The sequence below is a fragment of the Ruditapes philippinarum genome, unplaced genomic scaffold (assembly GCF_026571515.1).
Source record: "Ruditapes philippinarum isolate M1 unplaced genomic scaffold, ASM2657151v2 ctg6109_1_1_1_1, whole genome shotgun sequence".
In the NCBI taxonomy this organism is placed as follows: Eukaryota; Metazoa; Mollusca; class Bivalvia; order Venerida; family Veneridae; genus Ruditapes; species Ruditapes philippinarum.
Genome location: NW_026863307.1, coordinates 11,811 through 32,864, shown reverse-complemented (window position 1 = coordinate 32,864; position 21,054 = coordinate 11,811). Strand labels below are relative to the sequence as shown.

General features: G+C 32.0%; 1 protein-coding gene across 1 annotated transcript; it reads left to right on the top strand.

Moving 5' to 3' along the window:
- The first annotated feature begins 2,400 nt into the window (after window positions 1-2,400).
- LOC132721790 (uncharacterized) lies at window positions 2,401-20,740 on the top strand. The gene is made up of 6 exons (XM_060706165.1): window positions 2,401-3,120; window positions 6,394-6,455; window positions 6,897-7,220; window positions 8,922-9,025; window positions 13,726-13,957; window positions 18,898-20,740. The coding sequence occupies exons 2-6, from the start codon at window positions 6,404-6,406 to the stop codon at window positions 19,146-19,148; spliced, it is 963 nt and encodes a 320-aa protein (XP_060562148.1). The 5' UTR covers window positions 2,401-3,120; window positions 6,394-6,403; the 3' UTR covers window positions 19,149-20,740.
- The last annotated feature ends 314 nt before the right edge of the window (window positions 20,741-21,054 follow it).

Here is a 21,054-nt window from a genome sequence, read left to right as displayed (position 1 = left end):
ATAATTTGGTTACAATTATGAAAACCTTACTTTAACTATTATGTTGTATTCATTTCTTCGTCAAAAGAAACAAGAAGTGACTTAAAAAAAGATATTTGGTCGGAGTTAAAAATGCTTTTACTTTCAAAGGTTACTTCGCAGTTTTGTTTACAAGATGAAATGATAACAGATATTGCTTAAAAAACAACAATAATTAATTTGTTCAAATTCTTATTACTAGTTGATGAAGGGCTATTTTAGACTTTTAAAATAAATTATAAAACATGAAATTGATAAATCTTCAAAGAAGCGCTCATTTCCTTCCTTCCTTCAAGCATTTTTGTACATGTCCTTTTTTTTTTTACATATATCTTTATTCAGGTTAACAACTCTGCCACGAATGCCCCTGTTTATCCATAATTCTATGCAATGTATTAATAATATCCTGTAGGAAAAATCGAAGACGCCATACAAAACAAACCACACTCTGGAAAAAAAAAAACGAAACAAAACACAATCTCATTCGTACTCAACATGTTCGCTCAATTCATTTAACCCTCATATATATCGTTTTTAGGTAATGAATGTCATTTTAGATATAAGCGAAATTAAATAAGCATACTAACATACTTATGCTTCGATTGACATAGCTATCAATGGTTGGATCCAAAAAGCACTGCAAGTTACGTTTCTAAATGAAACTGTCACGCGTTTCGGTTTGAATTCCTATACATTGACGTATTAATACACACATTTATATATGTTTATTCATATGCAAATGCAAGGAAATATGAAATCCATATCATTTGAACACGTCATAAAATATCCGAAATAAACACTGAATGCACCAAAAAAGTTGGAGTGGGGTTGGTTATTTGGTGTCTTTCGGTATTTTCATGCATATCGAAAGCGTTATTAGTGGACAAAGTTAAAAAATCCATTGATAACTCACTCAGTAAATTATCATATTAAATAAGCTATTCACTACAGAATTAAGAAAACTCTTAAAGCAGTATAAAATGTTGTTAAATATTTCATGACAGGAAGCACAATTCACATATTTCAAATATCCGAGAAATTTAACTAGAAAGTTTGATTCCGAAACTCCTTTTGATTATTAAAGAATTAAAACGTTTAAACGTTTCAGAAAAAATCCTTTATATTATTTTATTAATTTTAGAATGGCCAATGAGATTCCTGGATTTCAGTTAATTAATTTAAAATGACCACTGAAATCCAACTTATATTCAGTTCATCCCTGTAAATTTTTCAGGAAGTCAAACCGTTCTCAGGTGGACTTCGTCCAAATAAAATAGAGACTATAGATACTTTACGTAAAGAAGATAAAACAAATCGATTATATTGCTTTGCAACTTATGCATAGTTTGATCCAAGAATGGCATAATTGCTGACGATCATTAATGAACTTTTATGAAATATTTCCTGTAATGTGAGACCTTGACCTTTGAGATACAGATCTCGATTTTCTGTAGAACACTCTGTCTCAATGTGCTTCACATTTTTGAAAAATAATTTCAAATCCATTCATAATGACAATGTTTAGATCGGACACAACTGAGAACAACGGACGTTAGCACTGACTTGACGTGACGGCCGGCGGAGTTACGTTGATTTTCTTTGATCTTTAAAACCACAGAAAAAAACTAGAAACATTTTTATCGCATGCCAGTAACATCATAATGTCATCACAATAGGAGCATTCACCCTAAGTTAATTGAGTTCGTGAGTGCGGAAGAGAGGACGGACAGACGTACGACACTGCAAAGCACTAAATGCCCACAATTAGGATAAAAACATTTGTTATAAATAAATTACGTAGGAGGAAAACTATTAAAAAAGTTTAAACCCAGTATTTAAAAAAAACTTAATTTAAAAAAGATTTTACATATAGTAACATTTTCAAAGTGAAATAAAATCAACAACCTTACTAGGTCTTATGAATATATATGATTATGGAAAGCACTTTCTATTAGTTTTTCTCTTTCACAATATATTTGAACGTATATTAAAAATGATAATCATACGCACAAGAAAAAAACCACATTCACTGGAGTGTACAAAATGGCTTACTAGAACATTGTATTTTTTTTGATAACTTAAATGTTTTCGGTAGTTTTTCAACCTTTGTGTGTATTTACAGGTTGATTTGTTTATTATTCCCATAGATTACCTATGATGCACTTTAAGTATATTACGATATACGGATTTTACAAAAGAGCTTTACAAAAACGATTACAGGCAATGTAAAAAGATAAAGATTTTTCTTTTATGTTCACATTTCAGTTAAGAAAGTGTTCATAAGTTGTTTAAAATTTTGTTTAGAACGCAATCTGCGTTTCATTTAAGCACAAATAATATTCAGCAGTAAATCATAGTTTAGTATACTATCATATTTCCATATGTATAATTTATATCGCTTATGCTCATTTACTATTTAAGATGAATATTTAAATGAATAAAGATCAGTTTACAACTTGTTAGCATACAAATCAGATTTGAAAACTTTCTATGCACAAGTGTTTGCATGTTGACTGAATGCAATTTATTATAAAATTGTTTGCACAGTGTTTATATCTCCATGATAATGTACTAGACTGTTCTTTGTATTGCTCGTATGTGATGTTTTATCACAAAGGAACGAGTAACTGAATAATTAAAGGACACTGAAAAAAGGGACAACGGCAATCTATATAGTTCAGATTATAGGTTTAGTTGTGTATATCGATGATATAGTTGACTTATTAAGAGAATGAAAGAACAGCTTTATTATAAAAGTTATCAAGGAATTTAATTCAACAAATAAATATGAAGATTAATGTTTGCAATAATCATTTTGAAGAAGAGAAAATATGAAGAACTAAGGTTTCAAAGGAGAACATGGAGTACCGGTAGGCCGATACACCTAGCTGACAAAAAGAAGAAAGGCTAGCGTAAATTACTAAATTTTACACAGACGCTTTTCATTTAACAGCATCAGCGTGGAGATGTGTTTATTTATATGAAATCTTACAATTTTGAGAAGGGTGAAGTTGTTCTCTCTCATTAATAGTCAACAGCAGGTTTAAAATTGACAGTAATCAGAAGCGATCATGAGGCAACATAACAAGGAAGTATCATAAAGTATCGGATGAGTACACTTTCACAATTATTTATCATAATGAAGAACGTAGAAGTTTGAAGTTAAGTTTGTAGTTAACAAGATTGATAAATAATTGTCATTTTTATTTAGTATCTTATATTCGTGGTGTGACATAGTTTGTAGTCATTAAGATTTAAAATTAAATTTTGCCGAAATATCAACTTATATTATATAATATATTCTTTCTGAAGATTTTAAAGATAAATATAGGTTGTTTGATGACTGAAAGTAACTATGTGATTATACAAACCTAAAGAACTCATCAGTATGTATCAACATATCCAATTAATACTTAAAGTTACTGATCATAACAAAGACTAATCTAACTTTGAGATTTCGACCTGAAATGACTTTGTCGGGTAAAACAAATCAAGATACATCTACATACAAAGTTTAGAGTTTTTAATTGAGTGCATTTTGGTTTCATGACAAATTAATTGTTTTGCCATTACATGTCCTCGTGACCTTAACATTTCACCGTTTGTCTTAAAAATAAATTTTGCGGGTACAGCTTATCGTAGTTCGTATACACACAATGTTTCAAGTTCCTAGGTCAATACAGTGTAATAAAATGGCCTGTTTACTGTTTTGTTTTAACATATCTTAGTGACGTTGACTTTTCAAATGTAAATGGATGAGACAGGTAGAACTCCTTCAGATGCATCTACATTCAAATTTTGCAGTTCCTAGGCCAATGCACTTTGCTTTGATTGTCAGTTGTATGTTTTTTATTACAGGACCCAGTAACCTTGACCCTTAAATTGATTGGACCGGTAAAAATTATACAGGTGTACAAAACTTGCAGTTCCTCGTTAATGCACTTTGTGCTTCAATGACCAGTTTTATATTTTGTTAATACAGGACCCAGTGTCCTTGACGTATGACCTAGAACTGAACATTGCAGGTAGAAATCATCAAGGTGCATCTTCTTGCAGACGTTGCAAGTCATAGGGTACTTTTCTTTAACGTCCGCTTGTATTTTTATTAAAGTCCCAGTCACGTTTGCCATTAACCTTTTGAACTAATCATGGGTGTGACTGTTTAAACGTATCATCATGCATCTACAAAATAAAGATCACATCATTATTGAAACCAATGGTCAAGAACGAAAACTTTACCAACAATATTAACAAACGTCGATGCCGACGAGTCAGCCATGACAATAGCTCTGCATTATCTTCAAAAAGTTGAAGTGGATGTTAAAAGTTTCAATTAATATGCTTTATGCTCATGCCAAATATCTTTAAAGGAATGTATGTGCCGTATATAACATAATGTACATTCTTGCTGACCTACAACGACGCCAACGATTTGGCCATAACAATAACTCTTTATTTTGTCGAAATGCTCATGTGGAGCAAAAAATGTTTCAAATTAAATGGCCCTATGTTCATTCCAAATATTTATTAGGATATTCATAAAGTTACATAATAGGTTTCTGAATCGGAATGAGGCTTCATAATACTCTAAAAGCTATAGCTTATGATGCATTATTCTCAAGTGTATCCAATAAGCAATTGATTTTACGAACTTGTTTATCTCCCGTCGATTAAATTTGAAGTTAGATGTTTTTGAATGGCGTTGTCTGTCCGTCAGTCCGTACTTCAAACTATTAAACATTGCTATGTCTAATTTTCTCGAAAATGTTCAATGATGTACTTATGAAAGCGGGAATGGGGCTCACATAGTATATTTAGAATTAAATCATGTTATTTTCTAAAGACCTTGTTTACTTGCTCAGGCATTTTGCACGAAAAATGTCCATTTTTAAGATAAATTATACAATTGGCTGTTTGGAATATTATGACATGAATTATGGCATAAATGCACATTATTGAACGGATTTTTTTTTTATCAAAATGAACATGTTTGTATATTGATGCGACAATAGTGTACCTTTAAATATCATCATTATACACACGTGTTCAGTCATAGTCTTATATTATATAACGTATCTTTATATAAAATACTTTAGTAAAGTTACCTTTTTATAAATCTACCGTCAAAGTGTACATGTTTTTCCAAATAAATGTATCATGTAGTTATAATATTTCAGATATTATGACTTAAATAGCTTTACCGCGATATTTCATCTTAAAATATTTCACAACTAACGTTGCTTATTATTGAAATTACGTATTTGATAATTTGATCATAGTTTTGCATGCTTTACAGCACTCAAATTTTGTGTTTATGACTAAATTGCTTCAAAAAGTATCATAATTATTTCTTATGTCAGAAAGAGGGATGATCTCAAATAATGTAGAATTTTGCTGTTGCTTTACAACTGATGTTGTACATTGATTCGTATGAAATTACTGCAGAATTGTTTTTTTCCAATTTCTTTAAATGTCCTTATGTGTTTACATCATCATGCTTGGAACCGCTCGTTTTTTAGATAAAACATAGGTGCTTCGGTGCTATTTCTATACAGCCTGCTCGTTTATACAACATTTCATGATGCACCTGTAAACGGTTGTTTGATTTTAAAGCTGTTTTACTGTAAAACATTCGCAAAGAACTACGTAGCATGATAGTCATCGGAATTAAATGATTATCATTAATTTCCGAGTGAAAGACTTCTATTCAAGAAAAAATACTTAAGCTATAAAAAAATTCTGTATTTCTCAAGAAATGACCAAAACAAGACTCAATTTAAATCCTTGAAAATCTAATAATTAAAGCAACAAATGTTAATGACTACCATTCCAATTCAAAGTAACCAAAACACTCATAAAACAACATATATAAATTGAAGCATGTGTCTCCTGTTCCTTTGTTTCTTGTTTATTATTATTATTATTATTATTATTATTATTATTATTATCATTATTATTATTATTATTATTATTATTATAAATTTCAATGTTTAAACCAGTGTCTTCGATTCACAATTCGTGTACACACAGCCAGCAAGGTATCATTAAACAACGTGTAAGATTAAAATGAATAAATTTTACCTTTAAGCAGGCATTTGGGAATGTTAACCTAAATAACATTCCACATTTCATAGCTTTAATTATGTTGCAATAATTTGTTTTGTTTCAAAGCTGATTTCCATTATGTGATGTGAATCTATGCTTGTATGAGGAATAAGCGTGCATATGTGCACCCGTTTGCGTGTGTGTGTGTGTGTGTGCGTGTGTGCGTGCGTGCGTGCGTGTGTGTGTGTGTGTGTGCAACCAGTTTGCTAATGTTTCCCGCATTCGTGGAACTTTTGTATTATATTGAATTAAATATTGTTTCATTTTCAGCTCAGTGAAAATGATATCGGGGACCAATTTCTTATCTATCGTTTTCATGATGTGGCACATTGGTAGGCACAATTATAATTTTTAATTAATTGATATAGTTTAATAATTTTTACTGAACACCTAAAATGGGCTATATGAAATACTTCCGATCTGCTTTACAATGAACGTTTGTCAGTTACTTTTTTGTAAGATTTATACATAAGAAACCTTATCGCCCACCACCCGTGTTATTAGAAATAAGTAAAATAGGGTAAATAACTTCCTCAAAATCGTCAATGTGGTCAAAGTGAATACACTCAAGTTAATACACTTATTTCACAATTATAAATTAATAAATATCTTGGCATATTTTTATTACTGTAGTCCTTTAATCAATATGTACTTCAGTTAAAGAGGATGTGTATTAATCTTAACAATTGTAGCACATTGTTTGTTATCTCAATAATTAAAGTTTGTTTGAATTAAAGTTAAAAAAAGAAGTAAAATATTAAACTGAATTCCAGATGCCAGAATAATAACATACCAAACTGGGGTCGATTTCGTTGATGATTATTACGAATGTGGCGAGAAACTAGTGCTTTCTTGCAAAATTGATAGATATCAATATTCAATGTCATGGCAAAATGATAGCAGCGATGTTCCATTCGCACAATGTGTAAATGATGTTTGTACATTAGACCATGGTGTGGCAGACAAATTTGTGTTTTCAACTGACACAAGTACAGGAACGTTCAATTTGACATTTGTTGTATCAATTTACAATAATGGAACAAAATATACCTGTAGTGATGGTTCAACAAAGTACTCGACCCTTGTTTTAACGAAAGGTATGTGCTTTTGCTTTCCTTTTTATTATATTTCATTATCCTCCAAAGTTGGAGAGCGTAACATATTTGTAAAGTATATATAATGTACATACAACAGAAGAGAAATATATACATATGCACTGCATTGTAATATAACAGATACAATAACATATGAAATTCTTTTTACAATTGTAAATTTATGACTTATGGTTGTATGTTGTTGTCTTAAACGAAAGCGAAAGCTATGAGAGTATGTTTTAAATCATTCTTTTTAAATATGAACATTAGTATATTCATCTTTGATGACGAAAATAAACAAATTTTGCTACTTATTCCCGTACCAATAACTGAATCCTAATCGAAAAAGCAATAATTAAGAGAAAGTAAAGGTATGTGCTTTTGCTTTCATTGTCCTTCCATATGCTTATTAAGCGTTTAATTACTAAATATAGATCTGTAATCAAGTTAATTTGTATGAAAAGGGTATTTATCACATACAGGAACTAAATGCTTAATGGTATATGTATATATGTTATGCAATACCGTCTTTACCCTAATTAAGAGAAACTGCTACAGGGAACAGAAATTAAATAAGTAAATTACTAGTATATATTAATCATTTTTTTGCAACATTTTAATTATTATTTAAATTTTCAGCAACATCTTAGAAGCGTCAATACAGTTACTTATTCCGACTAATGGGGTTTTCTTAAAACGTGTATATGATAAGTTAAAGAAAAAATAATTGATTCATTTATATATTAAAATAATTCCATACTCATGTTTTATACATGTATGATAGTCTAGCAATTTTCGCTTCCGCTTCGACTGCGCCTCAATAATTTGTTCTTTTAACAAATTATAAATTACATTATATTGGGTCATGAAATATTCACAAAATTATATATAGTTCAAATCCAAAATAGTTTTGACACAGCAGTTTAGTTCAAGGTCTAAAATAAAATAAACTGTTTGATTTCCTTCCTGATACCTGCCCCAAAAGAGCAGTGTAACCCAAAAATGTTGTTATCAAACAAAATTTTTTTTCCTTAACATGGAAGGGGAGCCTGAAATTTGTATATTTTAATATTTGTTTCATACTTTGCATGATGCAATATATAATAATTACAAATACAATATAATATAAACACAATGGGGTATATATTGATTAAGACTTTTTTTCTAAATTTATATGGTTCAGATATGTTAAATGAAAATATTTTAATTACCCTAACTATGGTGGCTGATTTAGTACGCTTTTGTGCGTCTAGTTGGCGCTAGCGACAACGAGACAAAGGGCCAAACGGCGCGTTGTCGCACTGTCGTATTGTCGAACTGTCTCTAGCACGGCACACCAAACGGTGCGTTGTCGTGTTGCGCGTTGTCGTGATGTCCCCCTGTCGTTTGGCTTATAAGCCAATCCTTCAATTTGAACCAAGCGACAATGTGACATCTCGACAACACGCCACACGACAACGCAGCGTTTGGCGTGCCGCGCTAGAGACAGGACGACAAGACGACAGCGCGACAACGCGCCGTTTGGTGCTTTGTCGTGTTGTCGCTGGCGCCAACGTGACGCACAAAAGCGTAGCAAATCAGCAACTTTACTTAACGTATCTTCTCTACCCAAACTTGCATTGGTCGCAGCAGGGGAAACCAAGATGTTTTCAAGGCTTGCCAAAGTTAGTAACATTTTATACATTTATGTTACTTTGTTCACAGATTACAGACCTACTTTAAAGAAAATAGCGCAAGGTCAATTGAAAGCGATGTCTGGCTGCGTAAATCCAACAATAAGTGTTAAGTTCTTTTGGAAAATAGTACAGGTAGCTACGACTATGATTTTTTTTTCAAGAAATTGCAATGGACAAAATTACAAACTGAAATCTGAGAATCTTACTTGCCATTCTAAAGTTAAATGTTAAGCAATTTTTCTTGTCATTCTAACAAAACATTTTCAGGATAGATCTAAAATAAAATGTTAAGGATAGTTCTTTCCATTGTAGGATAGTTCTAACACATAATGTACAGGATAGTTGCTTAATTTTATAGTCAAATTGCTAGGACTTATCTATACTTCCTTCCGCAAACAATTTACACTGCGTCATGATCTCATTACAAATGTAAGTGAATATTTTATTTTACAAAAGAACTTAGACAAATTTTGCCCAAAATAACGAGACCATCAAAAACTGTTACGATACTGTAAATTTCCCCTTGCACATTAAAATATCGAAAAATCCGAAATTACCAGGTACTTTCAGTTTATGATGTTCAATCAGTGTCCGATATATTATATGATCATTGATGCATTCAATTGATTTATTTTATGCTTTTCATCGGATTACTGATTTATCCGTGAAAATTATATTTGATAATTTCACAGTAAAAATTATCAAAATATAATTTCACACTTTTCAATAACGAAACTACTTTTTTAAGATTTTCCCCATGTGGTACCTCAATTTTGTTTTGGCTGACAATTTTGACAATGTCAGGCTGTTTAAAGAAAAAGGCAAAGCTGAAATTGATAAATAACGTAAATGTTAAAAGTAATAAAAAGAAGAAAACTTACTTCTATTCATTCAAATTCCAACCACCAAATTTCGTCACTAAATTTTTTTGTTTCATTTTTACAGTCTGAAAAATACATTCCTTCCACATGCAAAACTGCTCTTGATGACATTTGGGCATATTAAAGTATCCTACGAGCAATAACTGCCGTATGCTTTATGAAAAATTGAAAAGCAATGACAGCTATCAGCTCGAAGAACAAGTGAACTACCAAGCGTTCCTGAGCTAGCTTCCAAAAATTTCCATTTTCCTAGCTGTTGTTTTGAATGTTTTCACAGCTGTCAACTATGGAATGCCGGTAGGGACATGCCACTTTGCTTATTTGCCAACTACTTAATTGCTTATTTGCTAATTGCTGATTGGCCAATTTGCTTATTTGCTGATTTGCCAATTTGCTTATTTGCTAATTGCTTATTTGCTAATATATATTTTTTTTATGCTATTGTCAGGCGACACGTCCGACTCGCGAAGTTCTTGTTTGATATAAAATAACAAGTCTTTGTAGACTTTATTTCAAGCTCATGAACCTATATCATGTTATTATGTTTATAAAGTTTTGATAATTATAACTTGTGACAATTAGGATCAATCCATCATTACCTAGAATATAGGTAGACAGACAGATGGATACATTTTAATCAATTTCGAAAAAAATAAATTCAGTTTCAGAAAGTAGTTGTTTTTTTATTATTATCTTGAGTTTCAGTTTTAGCTCCACTATTCAGAGAATAGGGATGCTGTTCTACCCACCAATGCATTGGTTTTCTTGGTAACTTGTTTTTCTGTCATATCTCTGTTACTTTTGCTGATTCATGCATCTTACTGCAACTTTGCATAAACTTTGCGTTACAAGCATGCATACAAAGTATATGAAGAAGCTGTGCCCGTTATATACTGAATGTCAAGGTCACCAATGTATTGTACTGAGAAGCCTTTGTCTCTGTTACTTTTGCTTATATCTAACTGTAACTTCACATAAGCATTAAATAGGCAGCATGCATACACAATATTCAAAGAGGCTTTGTCCATTAAACCCTAGGTCATGATCATGGTCATGGTCACATGATAGCATGTAAAAGTACAACATGAAGAACTGGAAAAGTGTGACCAAATTTCAAAAACATTGAACCAAAGCAAAATGTTGATGCACAAACAGACATAAGTGATCTCAAAATCTTACAGAGCTAAAAACGCAGCCTGTTGCTTAAGTGCAAAGACAAACACCCGTGTTAAGCATGTACCAAATGTATCATTTGTGATACTATGTGTTCGTACCGCTAAAATGAGGCCCTCTGCGACAAATCTGCTGAGAATAACGACATTTTATATGCCATAAAATAAGAAATAGTTTTGTTTTCAAGTTCTTTTATTTTCAATCTTTACCCAATAATGTTCACTTATATATGACTAATCAAGTGTTTATTATGCCATCAATCTCTGACTTAAGCTGCACAAACAGATCTATAGCTGCAACACGTTATAAGGCAGGCTCAAGCACAGATGCTGGCGGGTCAGATCCTGCCCCTAACGTGATACGCGTCTGTAAACACTATATCAAAATTATTTTAATATTCATTAAATACGAATTGGACATTTGTTACAACGATAAAACCATTAAGTACTTTATTGAGACTTAATTGGAGGTATATGGTGTTTTTTCATACCGGTATATGTAAAAATTGCTTGAAACCAGTTTTAACGATGTCCAATTCGTGTTTAAATATTAAAATATTTTAAAATCAGTGTTTACAGGGGCACGTATCACGTTGGGGTACGGGATCTGACCCCCAAGCGTCTATGTTCTCAAGGACATGTCAGTCATCAGCTGTAGACATAAATCTGCGTAGGCATCACTGCAACTAAATTCATTGATCAACAGTTGTCTTGAAAAAACACTGAATTTACAAGAATACTGTTGGTAAAAGTTAACAGATCTGACTCAACTGGTTGTCTGTAGTCAGATTTTCCATATATTTCCGGCACAGTGTAAAGTATTTCTATTGCAAAAAAGCAAATAAGCAATTGGCAAATAAGCAAATACGTAATCCAGCGGTTAACAAATAAGCAAATTAGCAATTCAGCAATTGGCAAATAAGCAAATTTGTCGTTAAGACTATCAGCCATTGGCAAATAAGCAAATCGGCAATTAGCAAATAAGCAATTCAGTAATTGGCAAATAAGCAAATTGGCATGTCCCTACCGGCATTCCATAGTCAACACTTATTTATGTCTATTACAATCCTCAAATAAGTTTTCTTTCTTTTAAAAAGGTGTATGACTAACAAATCCAAATGATATCCCTCTGAATCAAACACAATTATTTTCCTCCCGTGAAATACACAACTTTAAAAAATGGCTGCCGCTTACATTTAAAAAAGCCAGGTCTAATATAAACTCGCAGTAAGAAACAGAAATATGGATGGATGGACTTTTTCTCCTACAAGAATTGTTTGTTTTTATTATTAAAACGAGCGATCATTCATATTTTTAATAAAATGAATAATATCACCGTCATTTAACGTTGATTGTCGGACTTATTTTTCAGCTCAAGACTTCTTGTTTTTATTGAAGATTTCCGACTAAATGGGGCTCTCAATGGGAAAAACAGATTTTAATATTATGGAAATTTCGTTTTAACTTGCTTTAAAGCATAAGATAAAAAGACAATTTGTTTGTTTTTTGTGCAAGATGTAATTTTATTTCATCTCGTGAACATTAAAAACAGTATTCTCACTCGTGCCTTGCCACTCGTGAGAATACTTTTTTTAAAGCCCATTCGATGAAATAAATTTCATCTTACACACAAACAAACAAATATCCTCTATATAATATTATTATTTTCAAAAATCTTTTTGCAAATTAATCAAGTATAGGTTGGTGTTAGAAATTGAATTCCCTTACTGAAACACGACTGGTTTATTTAAGAACACATACATTTTACAGTTTTCCATTTAAAAGATTAAAAACCATATCTTACCATTGATTTTTTTTAAATGGTAATAAAAGTATTTTAACATTACAAATGTTACTTATGTTTTTATTTCGGATTTTCGGTGTTTTAACTACATGTTGTAGGCCTATGTCCCTCTGTACGTGTTGCAAATGAGTGAATTTATTTTACCAACAAAACGTTCTCATTTATAAACTTCCTTTTCAAATTTCAGATTTTGATTAAACCTTAATTGTTCAAGAAATACTTTTTTAAATCTGAAATAACTGAATGCTTACTTGTTAAATCTAAATTGACATTCAGTACATAAAAATAAGCAATTTACATTGACAGTAAAATGAACTGTAACGAAATCATTGAGTACAAATTAACTGTTCTATTTGTATGTGGAGTTTTATCCCTTTACTTTTACACAATTAATGTGGTTTGTAGGGTTATGTCTATTTCTATTTATCACAATTGTTAATGTTTGTGACACCAAGGCCGGCTGACAATGTTTTACAGTGTTTTATACTTTTCCTTTTCATCATAGCAATTTGCATTAGATTAAAGATAAAACGTTCATAAGTAGTTTGTTGATAAGATACTATCCATTTTTCTTTTAATCATATTTTCAATATTGTTTATGTTATCCATTTAAAGATACTGCCAATATTGCATATGATTACAAACTTTATAAATGCAAACAAAAACGTAATAGGAACACCTAAATCAAAACTGTAAAATAGAAGTTGTCTTACTTTGAAGAGACATCAATATTAACATGATAATAAATTAATTTCTATGTTTACAAAATGTTTTTTCTTCTTAACTACAAGAAATTATTATGTCATTGCCAACATTTCTATATGCATCAAAAACTTAGAAAGAACATAATATGTAAGTTAACCAATTTTACTTCTACCGAATATCTTTTTAAAAGATACTTCTTGTTCATATATACTAGTTTGTCATTGAATCTATAAAACTTCACCAGTTAGTCAAAAGCACTTTCATTTTCAGGCTGTCACGATGATAGAAACCTATTTCAGTCCGACATACGTAGATGACTATCAAGCCATAAACAAAAAAGCGTGCGAATTAGATGTAGAATGTGGTGTAATTGATTCAATACAGCATGTAAGGTCGATAGAAGCAGAGCCCGGAGGTTCCAAAGATTACTTTTTAAAAGTGATTGTGTCCTATGATGGGTTTACTGTAGAATCATCTCCTACAGATGAAACATACAAAATAGGTTACGTTGAATATTTTCTATAATTCTACTTAAATATATACCAAATGTATTCCTTTATTTTAGATTCAACTTGTTATAATTATCCGATCTTCCAGAGAAGGAAACGTGTAGTATATGTAACTTAGTGGGGACATTGCCCATCTCCTATTGATCCAGATTCATGCTACTTTTCATGAGATTTTTAAAATGTATTTGAAAGTAGAGTATTACCAAATATAGGTCAGAATTAGCAAAAATAGTCTTTCCACAGTAGAAATATTGCAAAATCAGTCTTTAATCGCACATAACATGTAAATTATGACTTTACTCTTGAATAATTTTAATTTTCTTAAAATCTTAGTACATTCTTTTGAAGTTTAGTTTTAAAAAAACCCAAACATTTTGGCTCATCTGGAGGCATGCAGCTTTAAAATAAGTATGAAATTACTGTTAATATAACTGCTCGTCTCTTATAAGTCAGTGTTTGAATGGTCATGTACTAGTTTAATATTATGTAAGCTTATGACTTATTTTGTGTGTGATTACATTAATGATGCTTTTGTAAATGAATAAATTACTAAAACTATTGCACGTCCAAAAACATTCAAAAGGATTGCGGTACATTCATTTCTCATTATGAGTGAAAGAAGTAGTTATCAAACGAATGATATTTGATTGGACTGTAAACATTTTGAAATCAAATGATTGACAGGTCGGCTATTTGCTACCCCGCCCCTCGCTTTTTTGTTTATTACCGTTTTGAGACTCGCTTGATCACCAAAGGTCATAAATTACGTAACGTATTATGCAATCACACAATAGGAAGTCAGCTATTATTGTTTGCTGTGTTAATCAAAGCCCTGCAACCAATGAAGTATGCATTGTTTGATAATACGGCCCATTTTGTCATCAAGATCTCGTTGAATTTATTACACTGACCCCAAAATCAATAGGGGTCATCTTTTAGCCGCCTGGAAAAAATACCTCTATATAACTAACAAGCTTTTTTCTTATTTTGGCTGTGTGACGTAGATTTTTTACCCCATACGCAAACTTCAGTTTGAAATCATTAAAACAGCCTTTGTGACAAGAAAATTTAGAATATTTTGACTGAAAATATTAATTCTAGAGTGTTACCAATGTTTTATTCCATATTTGGATTCTGCTGATTAATTTTGACCCAACTTGACCCATATTTAAACTCTAGGCAACCTTTCGGACCAATTTCTAGGATATTTAGGCTTAAATTGTGACCTCTCAAAGGGTGTACGATTTCTTCATATTTGGGCTGTGCGACCTACTTTTTTAGCCCAGGTGACCAATATTCAAACTTAAAGAGGTATATAAAATATAGTGCACAGTAACGATTGCGGATGTTTATGTATAGATTTTGTAATTGTATAACTTATTTCAGGACATTTGTAGTTCCCTGAGTAGTATAGGCGCCACGCCTATACTACTCCCCTGATAAGTCTTGTTTAACATATATATTTTTAAATTGTAGAAGATGATCAAACACTTCTTACTTAAATAATAAAAAGAAAAAAAATCACAAAAATATTTAAGTAGCAGTCCCGTCAAATTGACACAAAATGCCAATAAAATTTGTAAAACAAAAATGATATAAAAATGTGCTCTTTCCAAGAAAAAAAATGACAACCTTATGAAAAATTACAAATATAAAGTTTGCATTTGAAAATTTTTATTTACATTTTGGAATTTTCTTTTTCGGAACAACTATCGTTTAACGATTGTTCTACACTTGATATTAATATCACATATAATAATTTAAGTTATCTATAGGTTTTCAACTTTTCTGGAAAAAAGCAAACCTATATACATTTATTAAAATAAAGTTGTCTGGACTGCTGCCAAATACGCACAAAGCTCAGACATGATTTGAACAAACCAGATAGTTGTTCACAAACGTAACTGACATTTCAGCCAAACAATTCTACAAAACAAAGGTAATGAATGGTCTTTATTTTGATAAAGTACTCATCTTGGACCAGGAATTATGTAAATTCTCAAAGGACTATCATTCAATCGAATCAATGCTAGAGTGATTGGTAGTATGTAAATTTTTCTTTAAACAAAATAAATAATTCAGTCTTTTTATAGATTTTTTGCATGCAAAACATTTTTCAATCAGCATTTTATTTTTTAAAATGAAACAGGACATTATTCCAGTCAAAATCCTTGATAAGCTGAAGTTCATATAAATTATCCTTCTGTAAAATACCTAACTTGTTAATTCAACGTCACGCTAAATGGTTTCTAAATTTAGCCTTTCGTGTATTCAATAAGGTCTTTTTTATTACGGTAGAATTTCTATGAGTCAAACTTCGATTAAATGATTTTTCTCGATGTGTCGAAGAAAAATGAAAGTCCCGGTTTGTTCCTTATATATTCCTTATAAAAACCTATATGTTGTAATGTGTTCGGGCTAGCTGTTAGTTTCTAATTAAATCAAATGATTGGTACAATCAAACTTTAATGATAAATAATTTTTCTTATGACTCTTTGCCAGTTGATTGAAACAAGGGATTTAGGGAATTACTCGTTCAAGTTAAACTTGTAAAACATGTATGTCCCATATCGGCAGCCAATTAGTCATGTGGATAGGTTACTGTGACTGACTTTTGACCTAGTGACCAAAAATCTACTTGTCATGACTAGTCATTAGGCCATTGTGACCGTGAAGGTTTTGTGCAGCAATTTTTGGACAGAGTTATTACAAATCTTACCAAATAATATATGCATAAATATTATGAATAATGTAGGCCTCGTTAATTTGTTATATTACATTAAACCTTGTAATGTGTATACCAAAAGCATTCTTAGCCTAATGAAAATTATCAGCCAAGACAACTTGAGTTGATGAGTTATGGGTCGGAAACAGTTTTTGCGTACAAGGTCAATGTATCTTTGAACTTTGATCCTTATATCATCAATAGGAGGGGTTATCCTCTGACCAAAACCAATGCACTTGTGAAATTTGAAGATAAAGGGCCCATGAGTTGATAAGATATTGATCAGAAACATATGCATAAATTTTATGAATAATGTAGGCCTCGTTAATTTGTTATATTACATTAGACCTTGTAATGTGTATACCGAAAGCATTTTTAGTGTAATGAAAATTATCAGCCAAGACAACTTGAGTTGATGAGTAATTGGTCGGAAACAATTTTTGCGCACAAGGTCAATGTAACTTTGATCCTTATATCAATAGGAAGGGTTATCTTCTGACCAAAACCAATGCACCTGTGAAATTTGAAGGTAAAGGGCCCATGATGTGATAAGATATTGATCAGAAACCGTTCTTTCTATAAGATCAATGTGATCTTGACCTTCTACACCAAAAAATCTATAAGTTTGAAGGTCAAGGGTCCATGGGTTATCGATTATTGATAAGAAACTGTCATCTACTTACCAAGACCAACCTTTTACCCATTGACGTCCAAATAAATAGGGGTCATCTACTTGCCAAGACCAATGCACCTACGAAATTTCAAGATTCACAGCTTATTGGTTGCAAATTTTTGATCATAAACTGTTTTTATCTACAAGATCAATGTGACCTCAACCTTTGACCCACTGTCCCTAAAATCAAAAGGGGCAATTTACATGCCAATACCAATCGTCTTTGTAGTTTGAGTGCCAAGAGCACATGGGTTGTCAAGTTATTGATCAGATACTTTTTTACCTTGACCTTGGACCCCTTGATCCCAAATCAATAAGGGTCACCGACTTGTCAAGACCAATGAACCTTAAAAGCTAGAGGGGAAAAATTCCATTGGTTATCAAGTTATTGATCGGAAACCGACGGACGGACCGACCGACCTACCAACCGACCATCAAGGTCAAATATTGAATTTAGCTTAGATTGTCAAGAGTTTGATATTCATTAACGAATTTGAGTAATACATTGTATTTTGAACAAAAGAACCCTCATAACAAAAACAACAACAACAGACAAAAAAAACATAACAACAACAAAAAACAAAGTATGTTGAATAATTCAAATATGACCTTGACCTCTATTTGACATTGACCGTCAATACCAAATTATCGCAAGTGGCTTAATGTCATAACGTTGTTTCATTTGGTTCATTTGCAGATTTATATACTTCGACAGAAGAACACATTTGACGAAACCGACAAGTTGAAATATTATGATATGACCTCGACTGCTTTTGACTTCAATTTCAAATTGAATTGACCTTAATCTTTAAGGTTAAATTATTGAAATTTGCATAAATTGTCACAACTTTGATTTATTACAGATTTCATTTATACTTGGAAAAAACACATAAGACAAAATCGACATGTTGAATTATTCTGATTGATCAACTTTTTTGAAATTTGCATCAATTGTTATAACTATGTTATTCATTTATGGATTTAATTCATTCTTGAACAGAAAAAAAACTTTTATGATAAAAATGACGTTGACCTTTGAATAACATTGACCTTCAGTATGAGATATGAATGTAAATAATATTTTGTACAAGAAAATTATGTTATTTTGGAATATTCTTGACTTCAACATTCTTCAGCATTCTTCATCTGACGTCCTTGACTTTAGTAAGAAGAAAAAAGTCAAGATTGAACCCCTTTAGGGGATGGCTCTTGCTTTATGTTGTATTTCAAATATACATAAACTGTTATGAAAATGACTTTTATTAGTTCAAGAGTATATAAACCTATATATCATAAAGTTTATTTTGTATGCATTTCTAATTAGAAATGGGATATATAGTTACAAAGCAGGTTCTATTTAAAGCATTTGGCTGTTACAGAGTGTTTCATGTGGACAATGAAAACGTTTTATTCCTGTATGTCATCTTTCAAACCAATAAGCACTTTAAACCGTCTTACTCGGTATTTAGGTACCTAATGAATTGTCCGCGGTATTGAAATAGATACTTTAAAGTCTTTGTATAATGTCGTTTCAGGAGCATCGAAACGAACAACTATAAGAAATGCAACGAATGGTCCTGCTGTTTTTGTCACAGAAACAACACCACTTGCAACTGAATTCATGTCAAATTACACACAAACGACGTCTATACATAAACATGACTCGCAAAATCAGAGTGACATGAAATATATTCCATTATTCATAGGGGGAGGAATCATTTTACTAATATTGTGCTTGACAGTGTTAATTTGTATTTATCTGTGCAGACGCCATTACCAATATTAATTTGGTCGAAATAAGGCTACATGTACAGACAGGTTATTAAGTTGTATAAAGTTAGTTTAAATAAAGTTAATTTGAATGTAAGAAATGTGAAAATATTGATACGATGACACTTGGAGTAGCTTCGATACTTTTGAATTTACAATTACTGGTCAACCATTGTCATGGATTGTTTATTTTCCAACTGTTTTTACCGTTTATTTATTAAGTAATGATTAGAAATCGCTTTAACCCTTTACCTCATATATACGCGAAACAACGCACTTTCGACCCCCCCCCCCCCCCTTTTTTAGGCCTCAAATAGTGAAAAAATGTCACACATGTTTTCGTTTGAGAAATGTTGCTAAAAAAATGAGCACTTTTTCGGCGCCGCCCCCCATGCAAAAGATACATCAGGGGGTTGCCAGAAGGGAGATATGCCCCCTTCTGTTAGGGGGGTTTGAAGGGGGGCTGAGTCCCCCTCATCGCCAATAAAATTTTGGACTTGTGAGAGGCTAAAAATGACCCCAAGTCGATCATAATGTAACGTGTAACCAACGCTGAAAAGCCTTTGACTCTATCTCAATCCCTTGATAAGTTGCAGCACTTTGAAATAAATTTTGATGGAAAAAATCGAGGCAAAATAGTGATTTTTGGCAATTTTGAGATGTCCCCTCGTTGCCATGGTAACAGGAAATTTAAGACTGAGCATGTCGTTACAAAGGCAATGGTCCAGTCAACATTTGTGCCAAGTTTGATTAGTATTGAAGCATTTTTCATAGTTTCATAGCAGTTTGAACTTGTAACAGGAGGCTTTTCTGTGAAAACGGCCATTTTTCACAATATGCTCATGGGGGAAAGGGTTAACTAAAAAAATATAAATGTTACAAAACAACAACTTTTCACCAAAATTAGGTATAAGACCACATGTAAACATGAAAAAACTAGTTTTTAGGTGATTCTAAAGTTTTTCATCATTTTTTGTTAACCCTTTACCTCATATATACGCGAAACAACGCACTTTCGACACCCCACCCCCCCTTTTTAGGCCTCAAATAGTGAAAAAATGTCCTATTTTGGCCCCAAACACATGTTTTCGTTTGAGAAATGTTGCTAAAAAAATGAGCACTTTTTCGGCGCCGCCCCCCATCCAAAATATACATCAGGGGGTTGCCAGAAGGGGGATATGCCCCCTTCTGTTAGGGGGATTTGAAGGGGGGCGGAGTCCCCCTCATCGCCAAGAAAATTTTGGACTTGTGAGAGGCTAAAAATGACCCCAGGTCGATCATAATGTAACGTGTAACCAACGCTGAAAAGCCTTTGACTCTATCTCAATCCCTTGAGAAGTTGCAGCACTTTGAAATACATTTTGATGGAAAAAATCGAGGCAAAATAGTGATTTTTGGCAATTTTGAGATGTCCCCTCGTTGCCATGGTAACAGGAAATTTAAGACTGAGCATGTCGTTACAAAGGCAATGGTCCAGTCAACATTTGTGCCAAGTTTGATTAGTATTGAAGCATTTTTCATAGTTTCATAGCAGTTTGAACTTGTAACAGGAGGCTTTTCAGTGAAAACGGCCATTTTTCACAATATGCTCATGGGGGAAAGGGTTAAGATACAGTGATTTATGTTTTTTTTTGCAAATTATAAAGTACGGAGAACTATATTTAGATTGAACGGAAAATCATGGATGACATGATAATTGCTCGGACAAACTTTATGTCATTGCTTTGATGTCATGGTGTGCACTCAAGAATTTTGATTTATACTATTATAAGTCATCCGCATATATCGTTATTGAAATTAGTAGAAAGAGGGCTGAATTAACATTAAATGATAAGGAAAACATGTTATGCGTTCATTCTAAAAATATGTGTCGTAAATTTTGTGTATAATACATTCCAGATTCAGAAAAATATCTTATGCGT